General features: G+C 42.5%; 1 protein-coding gene across 14 annotated transcripts in view; it reads right to left on the bottom strand.

The window, feature by feature from the left end:
• Positions 1–5046: 5046 nt before the first annotated feature.
• The window catches only part of LGALS12 (galectin 12), a 22098-nt gene continuing 9209 nt past the window's right edge, over positions 5047–17935 (bottom strand). For 5 of the 14 annotated variants that reach the window (XM_017882672.1, XM_017882668.1, XM_017882675.1 and 2 more), the window contains 2 exons: positions 16819–16969; positions 15837–16291 (listed from right to left, as the gene is read on the bottom strand). In XM_017882672.1, coding sequence (XP_017738161.1) covers positions 16145–16291; positions 16819–16969 — 298 coding nt within the window. In that variant the 3' untranslated portion in view covers positions 15837–16144. Of the gene's footprint in view, positions 5157–7253; positions 8954–14923; positions 15204–15836; positions 16292–16818; positions 16970–17935 lie in introns of those variants that run through there. The other 9 variants (XR_001887432.1, XM_017882669.1, XM_017882670.1 and 6 more) reach the window with 9 other exon arrangements.

The raw sequence follows: 17935 nt of genomic DNA, 5'->3' as shown, positions 1-17935 counted from the left end.
AAAAAAAAAAAGAATTTGAGAAAACAGAACTTTCTAGTACATGCATTTGGTGGTATAGACACTCATTTCTCTTGAGTGCATGTCTAGCAGTAGAATTTCTGGGTCATGGATTGGGGGAGTGTATACTTAGCTCTAGGTACTAAGCCATCTTCCAAAGTGGTTAAATCAATTTATATTCCCACCTGGAAACTTTGTAAGTTCTAGTTGATTCACTTTCTTAAAAACAACTATCATGGCCATTCTTTTTCATTTAAATCCCTCTGGAGGAAGCCTAGATGTATAAATTTGTGGTTTTCATTTGTATTCACCTGATCAGTAATGATGTTGAATAGTTTTTTCATATCACTTTATACGAAATCATAAAATTCATTTCATACCATGCTTGGGCATTTGAATATCATTCTTTGTAAAATACCTGCTCAAGTCTTTGTACTTTAAAAAGTTGAGTTGGGTATTTCTTGACTTTTTTCCATTAATATTTTTAAAGTTATAAATCACAGAATTTGAAAGTCTTTGTTTGCTTACTGAAGTATCTGGATCATGCCTGAGTCTGCTTCTGTGGATGGATCATTTTATCCCTAGATTATCAGTCACCTTTTCCTTCTTTGCATATCTGGTAACTTTTAAATTTTGTGTTGGACATTGTGGGATAACATTGTAGAGGATCTAGATTGTTATTATTCCAGAAAGAATAGTAAATTTTGATAAGGCACACAGGTAAGTTACTGGTGAATCATGCTGATTCTATGGAAGCTTGGTTTTAGACTTTATTACAGCAGATCTAATTTCAGTTTTCACCCTAGTTCTAAAGCATAGCTGTTATTGCCAGGCACATCTTTTTGGTTTGTTTCAATAGAATTCCTGGTGTGTTAAGCCATTAGCGCCCTAGGAGATGTCTCTGCTGGGCCTCTTGGAATGTCTTGTCCTATGTATTTGTTGCCTAAAAGTTGTCCAAGAACCCACAGGACATTTTTATACCATTTTCAGAGCCTTTTTCTCTGAAGCTCCTTGCTCTCTGGTACTCTGTCCAGGTGTGTTAGAGCATTCCTGGACTCTGACTGGCTTCCTCCAGTTAATGAGATTGCTAATCTATGTCAAAGGGCCCCTTTGATTCTTTTTTCCTGCACCGTGGCGTGAAAAATATCCTCAGGCAGGCTCACGCCTTTGTGGCTCACGCCTGTAATCCCAGCACTTTGGGAGGCTGAAGCGGGCGGCAACAAGGTCAGGAGATAGAGACCATTCTGGCTAACACGGTGAAACCACATCTCTACCAAAAATACAAAAAATTAGCCAGGCGTGGTGGCGGGTGCCCGTAGTCCTTAGCTACTTTGGAGCCTGAGGCAGGAGAATGGCGTGAACCTGGGAGGCGGAGCTTTATTTAGAGACAGTCTCTCTTACTCTGTCACCCAGGCTAGAGTGGAGTGGCACAATCTTAGCTCACTGCAACTCCCGCCTTCCCAGTTCAAGTGATTCTCCTGCCTCAGCCTTTCGAGTAGCTGGGATTACAGGCGTGCACCACCATGCCTGGCTAATTTTTGTATTTTTGGTAGAGATAGGGTTTCACCATGTTACCAAGGCTGGTCTCAAACTCCTGACCTCAGGTGATCCACCCACTTTGGCCTCCCAAAGTGCTGGAATTACAGGCATGAGCCACCATGCCTGGCCCTAATTGAGCTTATTTGGTTCTTCTCTTTTCTTAATTAATTTCACTAATGGCTTATCGATTTTGTTCATTTTTTCAAAGAACCAGTTTTTGTTTCATTTATCTTTTGTATTTCCTTTTTGTTTAAATTTCATTTAGTTCTGCTGTGGTCTTGGTTATTTCTTTTCTTCTGCTGGGTTTGGGTTTGGTTTGTTCTTGTTTCTCTGATTCCTTGAGGTGTGGCCTTAGATTGTCTATTTCTGCTTTTTCAGACTCTTTGATGTAGGCATTTAATACTATGAACTTTCCTCTTAGCACCACTTTTGCTGTATCCCAGAGGTTTTGATAGGCTGTGTCACTATTAATATTCAGTTCATAGAATTTCTTAATTTCCTTCTTAATTTCATTATTGACCCAATGATCATTCAGGAGCAGATTATTTCATTTCCATGTGTTTCCATGGTTTTCAGGGCTCCCTTTGGAGTTGATTCCCAATTTTATTCCACTGTGGTCTGAGAGAGTACTTGATATAATTTCAATTTTCTTAAATTTGTTGAGACTTGTTTTGCGACCTACCATATGGTCTGTCTTGGAGAATGTTCCATGTGGTGATGAATAGAATGTATATTCTGCAGTTGCTGGGTAAAATATTCTGTAAATATGTTAAGTCCATTTGTTCTAGAGTATACTTTAAGTCCATTATTTATTTGCTGACTTTCTGTCTTGACCTGTCTAGTGTGTCAGTGGAGTATTGAAGTCCCCCACTATTATGTTGCTAGTCTATCTCGTTTCTTAGGTCTAGTAGTAATTGTTTTATAAATTTTGTAAGTTCTAGTGTTAGGTGCATATATATTTATTTAGGATTGTAATATTTTCCTGTTGGACTAGTCCTTTTATTATTATTTAATGTCCCTCTTTGTCCCTTTTTTCTTTTTGCATTTTTTTGTTGATATATTCCACAGAACCTCTTTGTCTTTTTTTTTTAACTGTTGTTGCTTTAAAGTCTTTTTTGTTTTATATAAGAATAGCTGCTCCTGCTCACTTCTGGTGTCCATTTGCATGGAATGTCTTTTTCTACCTCATTACCTTTAGTTTATGTGAGTCCTTATGTGTGAGGTGAATCTCTTGAAGACAGCAGATACTTGTTTGGTAAATGATTTTCTACTCTGCCATTTCATATAGTTAAATGGAGCCTTATGAGTCCTTATGTGTTAGGTGAGTCTCTTGAAGGCAGCAGATACTTGTTCGGTGAATTCTTATCTACTCTGCTATTTCATATCATTAAACGGAGCATTTCAGCCATTTTCATTGAACAGTTGTATTGAGATGTGAGGTACTACTGTATTGATCATGCTACTTGCTGCCTGAATACCCTTTTTTCCCACTGTGTTGTTGTTTTATAGGCCATGTGGGATTTATGCTTTAAGGAGGTTCTATTTTGGTGTGTTTTGAGGTTTTGTTTCAAGATTTAGAACTCCTTTTATCATTTCTTGTAGTGCTGGCTTAGTTGTGGTAAATTCTGTCAGCATTTGTTTGTGTGAAAAAGACTTCATTTCTCCTTCACTTATGAAACTTAGTTTTGCTGGATACAAAATTCTTGGCTGACCATTATTTTGTTTGAGGAGGTTAAAGCATAGGACCCCAATCCCTTCTGTTTTGTAGGGTTTCTGCCTAGAAATCTACTGTTAATCTAACAGGGTTTCATTTACAGGTTGCTTGATGCTTTTGCCTCATAGCTCATAAGATTATTTCCTTGTTTTGATTTTAGATAACCTGATGACTATGTGCCTGGGTGATGATCTTTTTGTGAAGGATTTCCCAGGTGTTCTTTGAGTTCGAGTGGAAAATATACATTCTTTTCAAGTTCACAGGGACCACATACTAGGCCATAGAACAAGAAACAAATACTAAAAAAGTAATACCACACAAGCGTTCTCTTCTGAACATAGTGTGATTAACTAGAAAGTATGGCCCCAAGCCCATACCGTTGGGATTATGAAGACACGCTTCTAACTAATAAAGACTTTAGGATCAAGATGGTAATAATAGTAATAGAAATGATGAAATATTTAGAAGTAACACAAAATATGACTTTCAAAAACTATTGGTTGTAGCTTGAATAATTATGTAGTAATTTAATTCCTATAGGTCTATATTAGAAAGATTGGCAGTTATTGAGCTAAGTGTTTTATTCAGGAAATTGGAGACACAATGGAAAAATGCTTTTTTCTTTGTTCCTTTTGAAACCAACTAAAACAACAGCAAAAGTATTTAAAAGTCACTACACTCTAAGGACCCAGGGAATGGAAGAGAAGGCAACTGACAAGACATGCTGAAAAAAAAAAAAAAATCCCAAATTGGTAGAATTTGGAAAACTGGTGGGTATATGGTGGTTGATTCAAGAGACCAGAGAAAGATGAATGTTAAGACTGCAGGGGAGAAAGAGCCTTGAAGAAGAGAATGGAACTTCAGAAATAATCAGAAATTGGAGTTATGTGGTACCCCATACAAACCTAAGGGCTGGTTTGAGGATGGACAAATTGAAGTTTGTTTTTCCAGTAGATTTCGTCATTTTTACAGAGACTACAGTGGGGAAATGAACAAGTATGTAAATGTTAGTTCTTGCACCATAAGCATACTTAAATAGAACACCAGCAGCTTGTCTTAAAAAAGGAGAAAGAGGCCGGCTGCAGTGGCTCACACCTGTAATTCCAGCACTTTGGGAGGCTGAGGTGGGTGGATCACAAGGTCAAGAGTTCGAGACCAGCCTGGCCAATATGGTGAAACCCCGCCTTGACTAAAAATACAAAAATTAGGTATGGTGGTGCGTGCTTGTAGTCCCAGCTACTTGGGAGGCTGAGGTAGAAGAATCACTTGAACCCAGGAGGCAGACGTTGCAGTGAGCTGAGATCATGCCACTGCACTCCAGCCTGGGCGACAGAGCAAGACTGTCAAAAAAAAAAAAAAAAAAAAGGAAAAAGAAATCTCTTCTTCCACCTGAGCATGAAAGAAAAAAAAAAAAAGACATAAGAAAACACAGCGTTTTCTGTTAAGAAAACTGCGTTTCTTAACAGAAAACGCAGTGTGGATGTTTCCTTTCATGTGAGCCCAGTCTCATGGTCTTTTCTGTGTCTGTAAGGTGGTTGTCTGTGTCCACAGGTGGGTATCTCAGTCTTTCTGTTGGAGCCATTAGGATGAGGCAAACACTGGACTCACTCAGGAAGCAGAACAACCAGTCCTTGGGGCTTGAGGGAGACAGCTGGGTCTCCAAGTTAAATTCTGGGCTAAAACTGAGCTTCCCTGTGATGTACGTGGAACAAAGTAATGCATAGGCTTTAAAAATTGTCATAGAAGAAAGCATCGCTTAATGTGGGGACATCTCCATAAAACAGTGCCTGAGAGCAACCCCTGGTGACTGCTGTCGGCGTGGAAGGAAATGCCTTGGTCAGTCTGTCGTTTCTGCATTCCTTTCTCACCATCTTCTCTCCTCAACATTTATAAGAATAGCTGTACACTAACATTTTGGGGAGGAAGAACACAGAACACTTTTTAAACATTTGGTAACTAAAATAAGTTATGGGCTCTTCATTGTCAACTACTTGAGGGATATATTTAATTCTTAAATTCCCTTTAAAGAAACAATTTTTTTTTTTTTTTTTTTTTAGATGGAGTCTCGCTCTGTAGCCCGGGCTGCAGTGCAGTGGCCGGATCTCAGCTCACTGCAAGCTCCACCTGCTGGGTTTACGCCATTCTCCTGCCTCCGCCTCCGGAGTAGCTGGGACTACAGGCGCCCGCCACCTCGCCCGGCTAGTTTTTTTGTATTTTTTTTTAGTAGAGGCGGGGTTTCACTGTGTTAGCCAGGATGGTCTACGATCTCCTGACCTCGTGATCCACCCGTCTCGGCCTCCCAAAGTGCTGGGATTACAGGCTTGAGCCACCGCGCCCATCCAAAGAAACAATTTTATAGTTATTTCAGGTTGCAAACATTTGCAGCAAGTTCTCAGTTTTGCCATTTCCTTTACTGTTATGCAATCAACAAACTTTGTGTATGGATTTTGATGTAAAGTATGGATATTACTTTTATGTGTATTTAATCATGCAGTTTAATTTTACACACTTATTTTTAGTGTTTCTTTTAAATAAAAGTGACTAATTTTATTGGGGAAAAAAGCCATTTATTTTCCCAGTCACCCTGTTGAGGGAGAATAAAAGGAAAAATCAGTTAGGCAGACAGCTAAGGCTGGTCCTCAGAGAAGCAGCCTGCCTGAAAAATTACAGCTACAGGCAAAAATAGAGCAGCCTGGGGAGCTCAGGCTGCAGCTGCACAGTTAAGCAGGCTCTCAGCATAGAAGCCTTTTGTACTTTGTGTGATTAGTGGGCTCCCAGGAAAAAGTTTCCTCCCCTTTTCAGACATGTACAAGGGGACACTGTAGGAGCTTTCATGGGGAAGGGAGGGAGACTTACTTAAAACAGACTCACAGTTATACAAACAAGAGATGTTGCGCTTTGGGCTTGCCTGGAGACATACCCACAGCTGCATAGATAAGGGGAATTACAGAGACACCTAAACAGATAAGAGAAGTTACTCAAACAGTTACAGAAATGAGAAGAGTTTCTTATAAGAGCTTTTGCATTCAACTGTAAAATGACATCCCACTCAGGCTCCCCTCTTTGCTATAGAGAGCTTTCTTCTTTTGCTTATTAAAGTTTCACTCCAACCTCACCCTTTGGAGCTATGCTCCTTAATTTTCTTGGTCATGAGACAGTGAACTTGGATAACACTTCAGACAATGAGACTATTGACTATTGACCTATTTGTGCTCCCAAACCTTTTATTTCCTTGTTTCTCCTTTCGTGGAGAAGGGTGTGACTTGAAGGGAATAAGCAATAATTGAGCAATATATTCTCCTGGTTCAAAAACCCAAAGATCGGCCGGGCGCGGTGGCTCAAGCCTGTAATCCCAGCACTTTGGGAGGCCGAGACGGGCGGATCACGAGGTCAGGAGATCGAGACCATCCTGGCTAACACGGTGAAACCCCATCTCTACTAAAATACAAAAAACTAGACGGGCGCAGTGGCGGGCGCCTGTAGTCCCAGCTACTCGGGAGGCTGAGGCAGGAGAATGGCGTGAACCTGGGAGGCGGAGCTTGCAGTGAGCTGAGATCCGGCCACTGCACTCCAGCCTGGGCGACAGAGCAAGACTCCGTCTCAAAAAAAAAAAAAAAAAAACCCGAAGATCTTGTGACATTAAAACTACTTGAATTTCTCCTTCATAATCGGAGTCAATTACTCCTGGGACTACAGTGATGCCTTGCAAGTTAAGATGGCTTTTGCCTAAAATTAGTCCCATATATGCTGTTGGTAAAGGTCCCCAAATGCCACTGAGAATCTTGGTGGGTTGGTCTCCCCCAGGTAACGTTACCCATTCTCTGACAGGTAGATCTAATCCTGCACTTCCTGGTGTCCCTGGGGTGAGGGAATCAATGTCCCTCTGGGAACCCATCCCTGAAACAGGGTTGAGGGCTGGCCTGGGAACACCCTCATTGTTGTGGGGCCTGGGTCCAGGCCCCCTTCTCATTTCCCAGCATGGGGGTGCCATTCTGATAAAATTTTGAGCAGCACTGATTAGCCCAGTTATTTCCTTTGTTACAGCGAGGACAAAGTCCTGACATTTTTTTTCAGCTGGGTGGGGCACTGCATTGTAAGGTCCTTTCTGTCCTGAGATCTGGTGGCATTCCTTTTTCAAAATGTCCAGTTTTTCCACAATTATAACATTTTCCCATTTTAGGGTCTGACCTTTGGCTCCTTTTAGATTTGTCACCTGCTAAATTAGCCATTACTTGCGCTAACATTGCAGAGCAATGAAGCTCAGTTCCTACATCCTGACAAGCTCAGAGAAAATTTCCCAAGGTTTTTGCATACCTCACTGGTGCCAGTGCATGTTTACAATCTGCATTTGCATTCTCAAAAGCTACAGTTAAGGTTAGCATTTCTGCAGCTGTGGTGTGAGGAATCTGACGCTTCACTGCCTCTTATAATCTTGCAAGAATTTGCACATAGGGCTCCTGTGACCCTTGCATTATATGTAAAAAGGATGGTACTGGGACTTTCTCTTCAGGAATTGTGGCCCAGGTGCATTTAGGGTCCTGTGCACACTGCTGATAAGCAGCGTCTGGGACTGCCAGTTGACGTTCCAGGTCTGAATAAGGGCCATCACCTAACAGCATATCCTCTGTAATGTCTCCATGTCCAGCAACACGGTTCCATCTGCACACGTTTCTTGCAAATTTAAATTCCATGTCAGATGTGCACTAGTGTACAAGCAAGTTCACGCCAAGTGTTTCACATCAAAGGGTAAAAGACGCATAGCACCGAACACAGATTCTAGCAATCCTAAAGTGAACGGGCTCTGTTTGCCTTTATTTACCACATTCACTTTTAATTCCTTCAACAACTTACACTCTAGTGGAGTGTGTTCATGAATAACCTGCTGTGGATTATTTGGATCAGGCCTTACAGAAATAGGAAAAGCACAAGATCCTAAGGGCTCTCCGGCTATGGGAGCAAAGCGTAAAATTCTTTGTACTGCGGTCTCTACTTCTGCTACCAAAGGAGACGGTACAGACGTTTCTGCAACTGGAGGAGGTGGTATAGGCCAATTTTTATCCTCCCTCTTCTGTTTTTTTTTTTAATTTTCAACTGGAGCTGTGAGTAGGACAACAGATTCTTTCAGATTTTTAGATTCAGCCTGCTGTCCCACAGAAGAAGAAGGAGATAATGGCAGAAGTACAGTTGAAGTAAACTCCAAGCGGAGAAAACAGAAGAATCAACTTTAAGACCTTTTTGATGAGCCCATTTTAGTCCTTCTGCTCTGTCCCAGTTTTCCACATCAAGTGTGCCCGCCTGTGGAAACCATGGGTGATGCATGATAACCTCCTGCAGCAGCTTAGTTAGTGTCTGACAACTAACCTGAGCACCAGTTTGTTTCAACAACACTTTAAGCAACTGCACATCATGTTTTTCTTCAATAGACAAAGTCTGCCCCATGTTACCCTGATTGCAAAAACTTCCCATTCCCAGTACTTCTTTAAAGCACTGCTCCCAGTACCTCTTTAGGACACGGTCCTTATATCCACTGCCAGCAGACTTGACCCAGGGTCCCTGTTTGCCTTGTCAATTTCAGTTCCTGTGCTCCAGCAGACCTTCTTTGTTCACATCCTTGAAGTCCCTGTGTTCGGAAGCCACTTGTGGAGCGCCCAATTCTGTCACTGTTTGGAGTGTCACTATGTAATCCGCATGGACCTAGGGGGACTGAACAAAGAGGGGACAAATACGGGAATAAGAGACAAGAGACAAAACAGTATATTTGGAAGAAGGGGTCGGGGGCACCTTGCCTCTAGTGGATAAGGGTCCTGAGCTTTACACAGCCCTCTGTATTTATTAGGCAAAAGAGATAGTGAGAAGGGGTGTGGAAGAAGGGGTCAGCTGCTTGGTCCAGAGTAGGATTGCAAGACTGCATTCCCTAGATGTCCCAGTAGACAACCTCAAGAAGCTCGGTGTCAGGAAGCGATTGCCCTCAGCAAACCTTCTGTGGGCAGAAGCAGTCGTGAGTTTGCTCACATCCTGCATTCATGAGAAACAGTTTGCTCTTTGATCACATAGCCTCCAGTGGAATGCTGAGTTGGTCACGTCCCACGGGCCTTTGGCTCCCCACAATTTATATCATGGAAGAGATAAGAGAAAATATATTCAGGAAACAAGAACAGGAAGCTATAGAAAAGAAATATTTAGCTGGGCATGGTGGTTCATGACTGGAATCCTAGCACTTTGGGAGGCTGAGGCAGGTGGATCACTTGAGGTCAGGAATTTGAGACCAGCCCGGCTAACATAGCGATACCTCATCTCTACTAAAAATACAAAAATTAGCCAGGAGTGGCAGAGCATATGTGTAATTCCAGCCACTCAGGAGGCTGAGGCATAAGAATCGCTTGAACCTGGTAGGTGGAGGCTGCAATGAACTGAGATTGCACTATTGCACTCCAGCCTGGGTGACAGAGTTGAGACTCTCTCAAGAAAATATAAATTAAATTAAATTAAAAAAGGAAACATTTAGAGAATAAGATAGTAGTTTTGGTTTTCTTGCTGAAAAATTGAAACTGAATCTGATCAAAACTCTAGATGAAAAGAAGTACAGGAGACAGTATTTTAAACAATGACCTAGGGATTAATCAGTAGAATTCAGACTCTGGGAAACTCTATGAGAAAAAGTTATCAGTTTTATCACCAACAATAAAATGTAAGAAAAAAAGAGAGGAAGATGGAATCTATGGATTAAATAAAGACCTAGAGTACATATAAACAACTGATGACCTTGCACAGAAAAGAGACAATCCAGAATCTAAGGCTGAGATAGTATTGATGGATGGATAAGTAAAATTATAAGCCAATTTATGAACTTAATGCAAAACCAGTAATATCAGTAAATGAAATGTGGCAATGTATTCATTAAACATGCATTTACTCCAGGAATTTAAGGAATTTAAAGATACTTATAGCATGACATTAGAGAGCCTACTCATGTAATTTATCTCATTAACAGATTAGAAAAAATATGATCATATCTGTAACTGCAGAAGACAGACTTGACACTTATGAAAAAAATGAAAAAATCTCTTAACAAACTAAGAAAAAATGAAAATCTCCTTACCCTAAAAATAGTATCTATTCCCAACCTACAACAATCTTCATATTTATTTATTTATTTATTTATTATTTATTTATTTATTTTGAGACGGAGTCTTGCTCTGCCACCCAGGCTGGAGTGCAGTGGCCGGCTCTCAGCTCACTGCAAGCTCCGCCTCCCGGGTTCACGCCATTCTCCTGTCTCAGCCTCCCGAGTAGCTGGGACTACAGGCGCCTGCCTCGTCGCCCGGCTAGTTTTTTGTATTTTTTAGTAGAGACGGGGTTTCACCGTATTAGCCAGGATGGTCTCGATCTCCTGACCTCGTGATCCGCCCGTCTCGGCCTCCCAAAGTGCTGGGATTACAGGCTTGAGCCACCGCGCCCGGCCAATCTTCATATTTAATAGTGAAACCTTAGTTGCATTTCCCTACGGTCAGGAACAGGTCAAAGATGCCTGCTAACCACACTGCTACTCAACAGTGTGCAAGAATTCTTGGCCAATGTGATATAACAAAGGAAAGATGAGGGAGAGAGGAAGGAAGGGAGGGAATATTGTTGGGAGTAGGGGAAGAGTGAGAGAGAGAGGGAGAGGGATATTGGAAAGGAAGAAATCAGAAATCATTATTTTTTGCAAGTGGTAAGATTACCTGTTTATTTATTGAGACAGAGTCTTGCTCTGTCTCCCAGCCTGGAGTACAGTTGTGTGATCTCAGCTCACTGCAACCTCTGCCTCCTGGGTTCAACCGATTCTTGTGCCTCAGCCTCCTGAGTAGCTGGGATTACAGGCGTGTGCCACCATGCCCAGCTAATTTTTTGTGTTTTTAGTAGAGACAGAGTTTCGCCATGTTGGCCAGGCTGGTTTCAAACTCCTGACCTCAAGTTATCCACCTGCCTCGGCCTCCCCAAGTGCTGGGATTACAGGTGTAAACCACTGTGCCAGTGCAAGATTGTCTATTTGAACTAATAAAAGAATTTAGCAAGTTTGCTAGGAATGAGATTAATATACATAAATCAGGTGCATTTTTGTACCAGTATCAAGTAAATACAATTTTTTAAAAAGATAGCATTTACAAATCGCACACAAAGCTATAAAGTGCCTAAGTATAAATCTAACAAAAGTTGTGCAAGGTCCTGGTAAAAACAAACACACACATCTTATGTTACCAGGGCAACCCTGAAGACAACCCTGAGAAAGCTCATTATTTTCTTAAACAGTAGATAACTAAGAAAACTCATTGTTCTTCCTTAAACAGGTTTTTAAATCATTTTATCTACATGTATGTTTGCTTAAGAGAACTTCAGATGGCCCAGGAGGCCGCTGGAGTCTCTGGACTCTTTGGCAATTACTGGAGGAAGATAAGGTCAGAGCAAGATCCCAGCAAACCAGAGCTGGCGACCCCTTGTTACCTTTAGATCATTAACATATCATTGTAATGCTAAAGTCCTGTATTAGGCCATGCTGCTGATAAAGACATATCTGAGACTAGGCAATTTACAAAATAAAGAGGTTTAATTGGACTAACAGTTCCATGAGGCTGGGGAAGCCTCACAATCACGGTGCAGGGCAAAGAAGAACAAGTCACATCTTACACGGATGGCAGCAGGCAAAGAGATAAGTCACAACTGAAGAAGACAGAAGCACAAGAGAAAAATCCACTGCCTTCCAAAGAAACGATTGAACAGGAGAAGCAAGCTGGTGAATTGTAATGAGGCATGTGCTGCCAATATGCACGGTGCATTCCACAAGCATTGCTTTCTTATTTTACTTATTTTAGCTGTTTAACTTTGTAAGATGCATAGAGGTCGGATCAAGTTTAAGTGACTCTGCTGACCCTTTCACATCAAAGAACTACTGACAATGAAGGCCAAACCTGCCACTCCCATCTGTCTATCTGGCTGGCAGAAAAGGAAAGAACGTGCATGTTGGTGAAGGAAGAAGTGGGTGGAAGAAGTGGGGTGGGACAACAGTAAAATCTAGAGTAAAACCAAGCTGGCCCAAGGTGTCATGCAGGCTGTAATACAGTTTAACCAGAGTGCCATTTTTTGTTGTTGTTGTTCAAATGATTTTAAGTACTGGAATGCACAATTTTAGAAAAATATGCAAACAGAAGTTTAAAAACTTAAAAAAAAAAAAAGGGGAAACTCCTCTTTTTAAAACCATCAGATCTCAGGAGACTTATTCACTATCATGAGAACAACCTGGGAAAAGCTTGCCCCCATGATTCAATTACCTCCCACCAGGTCCCTCCCACAACATGTGGGAATTCAAGATGAGATTTGGGTGGGGACACAGCCAAACCATATCAAATCCCCACCCCTAGAAGAAAATTGCTGCCATTTTCTGAACATACCTCATATGAAGAAGCATGTTTATGATCTGCAGCTGCACATCTGGAGTCCCTCCCATGCTTACATACATACCTCCCCGCCCCACATCTAATTCCTTAAAGTTCCCTGGCTTCCATCACCTTCAGGAGAAGGGGTTCTTTAGAAAAAGGGCTCACTCCTCCATTCCTGACCAGCAATAAAACCTGCTTGCCTTTTTTTTCCAATTGGATATTCTTTCTTGGCCATCAATACAAAGTAAGGAAAGAACTTGGCTTCCCAGTGACAGAAGGAAATAAAGGATGACCAAAATAGATTGAGGGATATACTGTATATATGATTGGGAAGAAGCAGTGTAGAGATGCAGGCTCTCCTGTGCTCCTAAAAATCTATACACGGAATACATTTTACTAAAAAAATCCTATAAAACATATTTGTGGAAATTGAGGTTTATCTTCTTTTAAAACATAATTTCAACTTTTATTTTAGATTCAGAGAGTACCTGTGCAGGTTTATATATTGTGTGAAGCTGAGGTTTGGGGTGTGAATGATCCCATCACTCAGGTAGTGAACATAATACCCAATGGTTTTTCAACCCTTTCTCCCGTTCCCTCTTTCTTTTCTCCCTCCAGTCTAGTAGTCCCCAGAGTCTATTGCCATCTTTCTGTTCTTGACACCCAATGTTTAGCTCCTACTTATAAGTGAGAATACATGGTATTTGGTTTTCTGTTCTTCTGTTAATTCACTAAGAATAATGGCCTCCAGCTGCATCTATGTTGCTGCAAAGGACATGGTTTCATTTTTTTCATTACTGTATAGTATTCCATCGTGTATATGCACCACATTTTCTTCATCCAATCCACTGTTGACAGGCATCTAGGTTGATTCCATGTCTTTGCTATTGTGAATAGTGCTGCAATGAACATACAAGTCCAACTGTCTTTTTGGTAGAATGATTTTCTTTTGGATATATACCCAGTAGTGGGATTGCTGGATTGAATGGTAGTTCTAAGTCCTTCGAGAAATCTCCAAACTGCTTTTCACAGTGGCTGAACTAATGTACATTCCCACCAACAGTGCATAAGCATTTCCTTTTCTCTGAAGCCTCACCAGCATCTGTTGTTTTTTGACCTTTTAATCATAACCATCCTGACTGGTATGAGATGATATGCTCTTGTGGTTTTGAGTTGCATTTCTCTGACGATTAGTGATGATGAGCATTTTCTCATGTGTTTATTGGCTGTTTGTATGTCTCCTTTTGTGATGTGTCTGTCATGTCTTTTGTCCACTTTTTGATGGGTTTTTTTTCTTAAGTTCCTTATAGATTCTGGATATTAGACCTTTGTGGGATGCATACTTTGTGAATATAATATTTTTCTCTCATTCTGTGTGGTGTCTGTTTATTCTGTTGATAGTTTATTTTGCTGCCCAGAAGCTCTTTAATTAGGTCCCACTTGCCAAGTTTTGTTTTTGCTGCACTTGCTTCTGAGGACTCAGTCACAAATTCTTTTCCAAGATCAGGGTCCAGAATGGTGTTTCCTAGGTTTTCTTCTAGGATTCTTACAGTTCAAGGTCTTACTTTAAATCTTTAATCCATCTTGTGTTAACTTTTGTATATGGTGAATGGTAGGGGTCCAGCTTTGAAATATCTTAGACTGGGTAACTTATAAACAACAAATTTATTGCTGACAGTTTTGGAGGCTGGAAAATTCAAGAGCAAAGCACCGGCAGATTTTGTGTCTGGTGGAGGCCTGCTTCCCGTTTCATAAACGCCTGCTTTCTTGCTGCAATCTCACATGGTGGTAGGGCTAAGGGAGCTCTCTGGAGTCTCTTTTATTTTACTTATACTTTTTTTTTTTTTTTTTTTTTTTTTTTTTTTTTGAGACAGAGTCTGGCTCTGTCATGCAGTCTGGAGTACAGCAGCATGATGTTGGTTCACTGCAACCTCTGCCTCCTGGGTTCGAGCAATTCTCCTGCCTTAGCCTCCTGAATAGCTGGGATTACAGGCATGTGCCACCATATGCAGTTAATTTTTTTGTTTTTAGTAGAAACGGGGTTTTGCCATGTTGACCAGGCTGGTCTCGAACTCCTGACTTCAGGTGATCTGCCTGCCTTGGCCTCCCTAAGCGCTGGGATTACAGGCATGAGCCACCACGCCCAGCCTGGAGTCTCTTTTATAAGGGCACTAATCCCATTCATGAGGGCTCCACCTTCATGATCTAATCACCTCCCAAAGGCCCCACCTCCAAATACCATCTCCTTGGGTGCTAGGATTTCAACATATAAATTTTAGCTGGGGGACACAAACATTCAGACCATGGCACATATATTACTGTATAATGTATGCTATGCTGTATATATATTTGTATGGTATATATTATATACAGTTATATATAATTCTTAAATTATTTCTCATTTAATCTTGCTCTTTTCTTGGTGGTGGTCCTTCTTTTCTCTTGTCTGTACTTTTCAATTTGCAGGGTTCTTTGATTCCTCTCAAGCCTCCAGCTCCAATGCCCATCTTTATCTGGAAGCTCTAGTGTGCCTGTGTACACTAGATAATAGTTTATGGTTAAGAGCCACAAACTCTGCAGACAGAATCCCTGGGTTCTAATCCCATGACTTACTCACTGTGTGATCTTGGCAAATTACTTAGCCTTTCTGTGCCTCAGTTTCCTGTGTTATAAAATGAGGATATTAACAGCATCTACTTGTCTCAGAGACTGTGGCTATCCACCAAAATCCATTCTCCCTGTTTTTTTATAGTAATAGAATAAAACTATTTTGCTATTTTGTGACTATTCTGTTTTATGTGGCTGGTCTCATGGATGTCCCACTAGAGAACATTTCCGGCCTCCCTTGCAGGTAGTGAGACCGAGAGCGAGTGCCTGCAGATAAAATGTGACTGACACCCTGGTGTGTGTCAGACCCAGGCCTGGGGCGTATGAGATCAGGTGGGTCTTGTCCACAGCCACTGTTAGCCTTCTCAGTGGCTGAGACCAAGATAGGGTGGCAGCTGAGTTTCAGCCAAGGAGACAATGATGACGCCCTGGGGGTGGTGGAACAATGGCTAGGACAGACCCTGAATGTCTCTGGGGAGCAGAGCTGCCCCACTAACCTGGACCATTGTCTCTAGAATTGCTAGATGAGAATGAAACAAATAAATAATAAAGAATAAATGATCGCATTCTTTAAGCCATTGTATTTTGGAGTATCTTTGTTAGTCTACAAAACCTGCCTCTGTGAGTGCAGTTCAGGCCCTGAAGGCAGATGGAGCCAAATCCCAGGCTCTTAGTGGAGGAAGGTGCAGAGTCCGAGGAACCTTTGCACCCTTGTGCCTTCCCTCAGGCCCAAAGCTCCTGCAGACTCAAGCCCAGAAGTGAACCAGGCCTGATGTGGTGGTGTCAGGTGGACGGTTTAATGAGGGGAGGAGAGTTGGGCCCTGGGTGTGGGCTGACCTTCCTGTTTTCTGTCAGGGTTTCCCAGGAACCCTCCTCAGGAGTGGACACAGTAGAGCTGGACACTTCCACTGATCCGGAGCTCCCGCAGCTGCTCCAGGGCCTGCTGGTTCACGCTGGTGGCCCCCAGTCCCTGCCCATTGAGCGCCAGCTTCAGCCCTCCCTCCTGGCACAGGAGCAGCACCTGGGAAAGGAGGAATGAGGAGGTTGCAGCTTCCAGCCAGACTTTCCCTTGTCTGCCTGATGCGCTCCCCAGTGAGACCCTCCTCCTCTCAGAGGACACAAAGATTGGACCCAGGGGGCAGCCAGTACAGTGCTGGAAAAGAACAGGACAAGGGGCCTGGCTTGTCACCAGTCCACTGTGGACTTTGACAAGGATCTTCCCAGCCTTGGGCCTCAGTTTCACCACCTGTAACTGGGGCTGCTTCCTGTAGAGGAGTGGTTTTGCATGTCGGCATCATTAGGGGAGCTTTTTACTAAAGCTGATGTTGGGTCCCTACCTGCACCAATTGAGTTTCTGGCCATGGGATCCCTGGCATCAGAGTGGAGCATTGAGGACTGCTGTACAGACATTTGCTGTGCTCTGCTGGCTGGGGCCTCCCACCCCATAACATCTGCCCTGTACACCCGCCCCAGAGTCTCCCAGGTCATTATGGGACTTCAGCTCTGTGCTCCAGCCTGAAGGGATGTAACCACTTGGCTCTGACCCACCTCAAAGAATCTCTGGGGGTAAAAGAGGAAGGGGGCTGAGATCAGCTTCTTCTGCCCCCAGGGGGATATCCAGGCCAGAGTTCTGTCTGTGAAGGAAGCCCTGAGTGTCACAGGAGCACGGGAAGCCTGGTCCCTCAGGCTCAGAGTGAAACTGCAGGAAGCAGGAGGAAGGAGAAGGGATCAGCGCCCGTTGCCCGCAGGCTGCTGCTCAGCCCCAGGGGAAGGGTGGAGGTAGGGGAGTGGATGGAAGATTGAGCTGCTTCAGCCTCCAGAAACAAGCACTGAGGGCCTATGACAGCCTCACGGCTGGATGCTCAGAACAGTGGAAAGAACACGAGTTCTAGACGAACTTGAGACTGACTTCGGGTTGCCATCTACTGACTACGGGAGGATGGGGGTGGGAGGGAAATGTGTGAAAATTGCCTAGCCCGAGCCTCAGTTTCTCCTTCTCAAAATGGGGGTGATTATGATGATGATAGCCGCAGCTAGCATTTATTGAATGCTTAGTGCCAGGTATTGTCTTAAAAATTGTCTTAAATGTTTTCTAAATAGCATAGTGGTTAGAGTCAGGCAGCCCAGGTTCAACCCTGGCTCTGCTACTTTCTAGTCCTGTGACCTTGGGCAAGACTCTTAATCTCTCTGCCTCAATTTCCACATCCGTAATATGGAGATAACTGCACTGTACCTGCCTGTGGCATTGCCCTAAGAATTAAACGAATACATAAAAAATGCTTATGGAGAACAGCACCTGGTATGTAATAAGCATTCAGATGATACCTACTGTTTACAAATATTACTAAATAGTACAATCTGTACCTCACAGAGCCACAAAAAGCAACAAAGGAGATAATGTATGTGAAAACTAGTGATTCCTAGCACACAGTAGGTGTTTTACAGAAGCTAGTTTGCCTTTCCTTAATCCTCACAAATTCTGTGCTGTGAGTTTGTCAGCCCGTTTAAGTGATGAGAACAAGAAGTTAAACGACTTCTGTTATGAGTAATAGTCGTACAGCCTCAGGTTAGGATGTGAACTAGGATTCATGACCCCAGATTTGGGGTTGGGAGGATCCGGTACCTGCCTCTCAAATAGGGCAACCAGGTTATTATTTTCTTTTAG

The sequence above is a fragment of the Rhinopithecus bieti genome, unplaced genomic scaffold, assembly GCF_001698545.2.
Source record: "Rhinopithecus bieti isolate Rb0 unplaced genomic scaffold, ASM169854v2 scaffold_13271, whole genome shotgun sequence".
NCBI lineage: Eukaryota > Metazoa > Chordata > Mammalia > Primates > Cercopithecidae > Rhinopithecus > Rhinopithecus bieti.
Note: the sequence above shows the minus strand (reverse complement) of the source record. Positions and strands in the feature narration are given on the sequence as shown.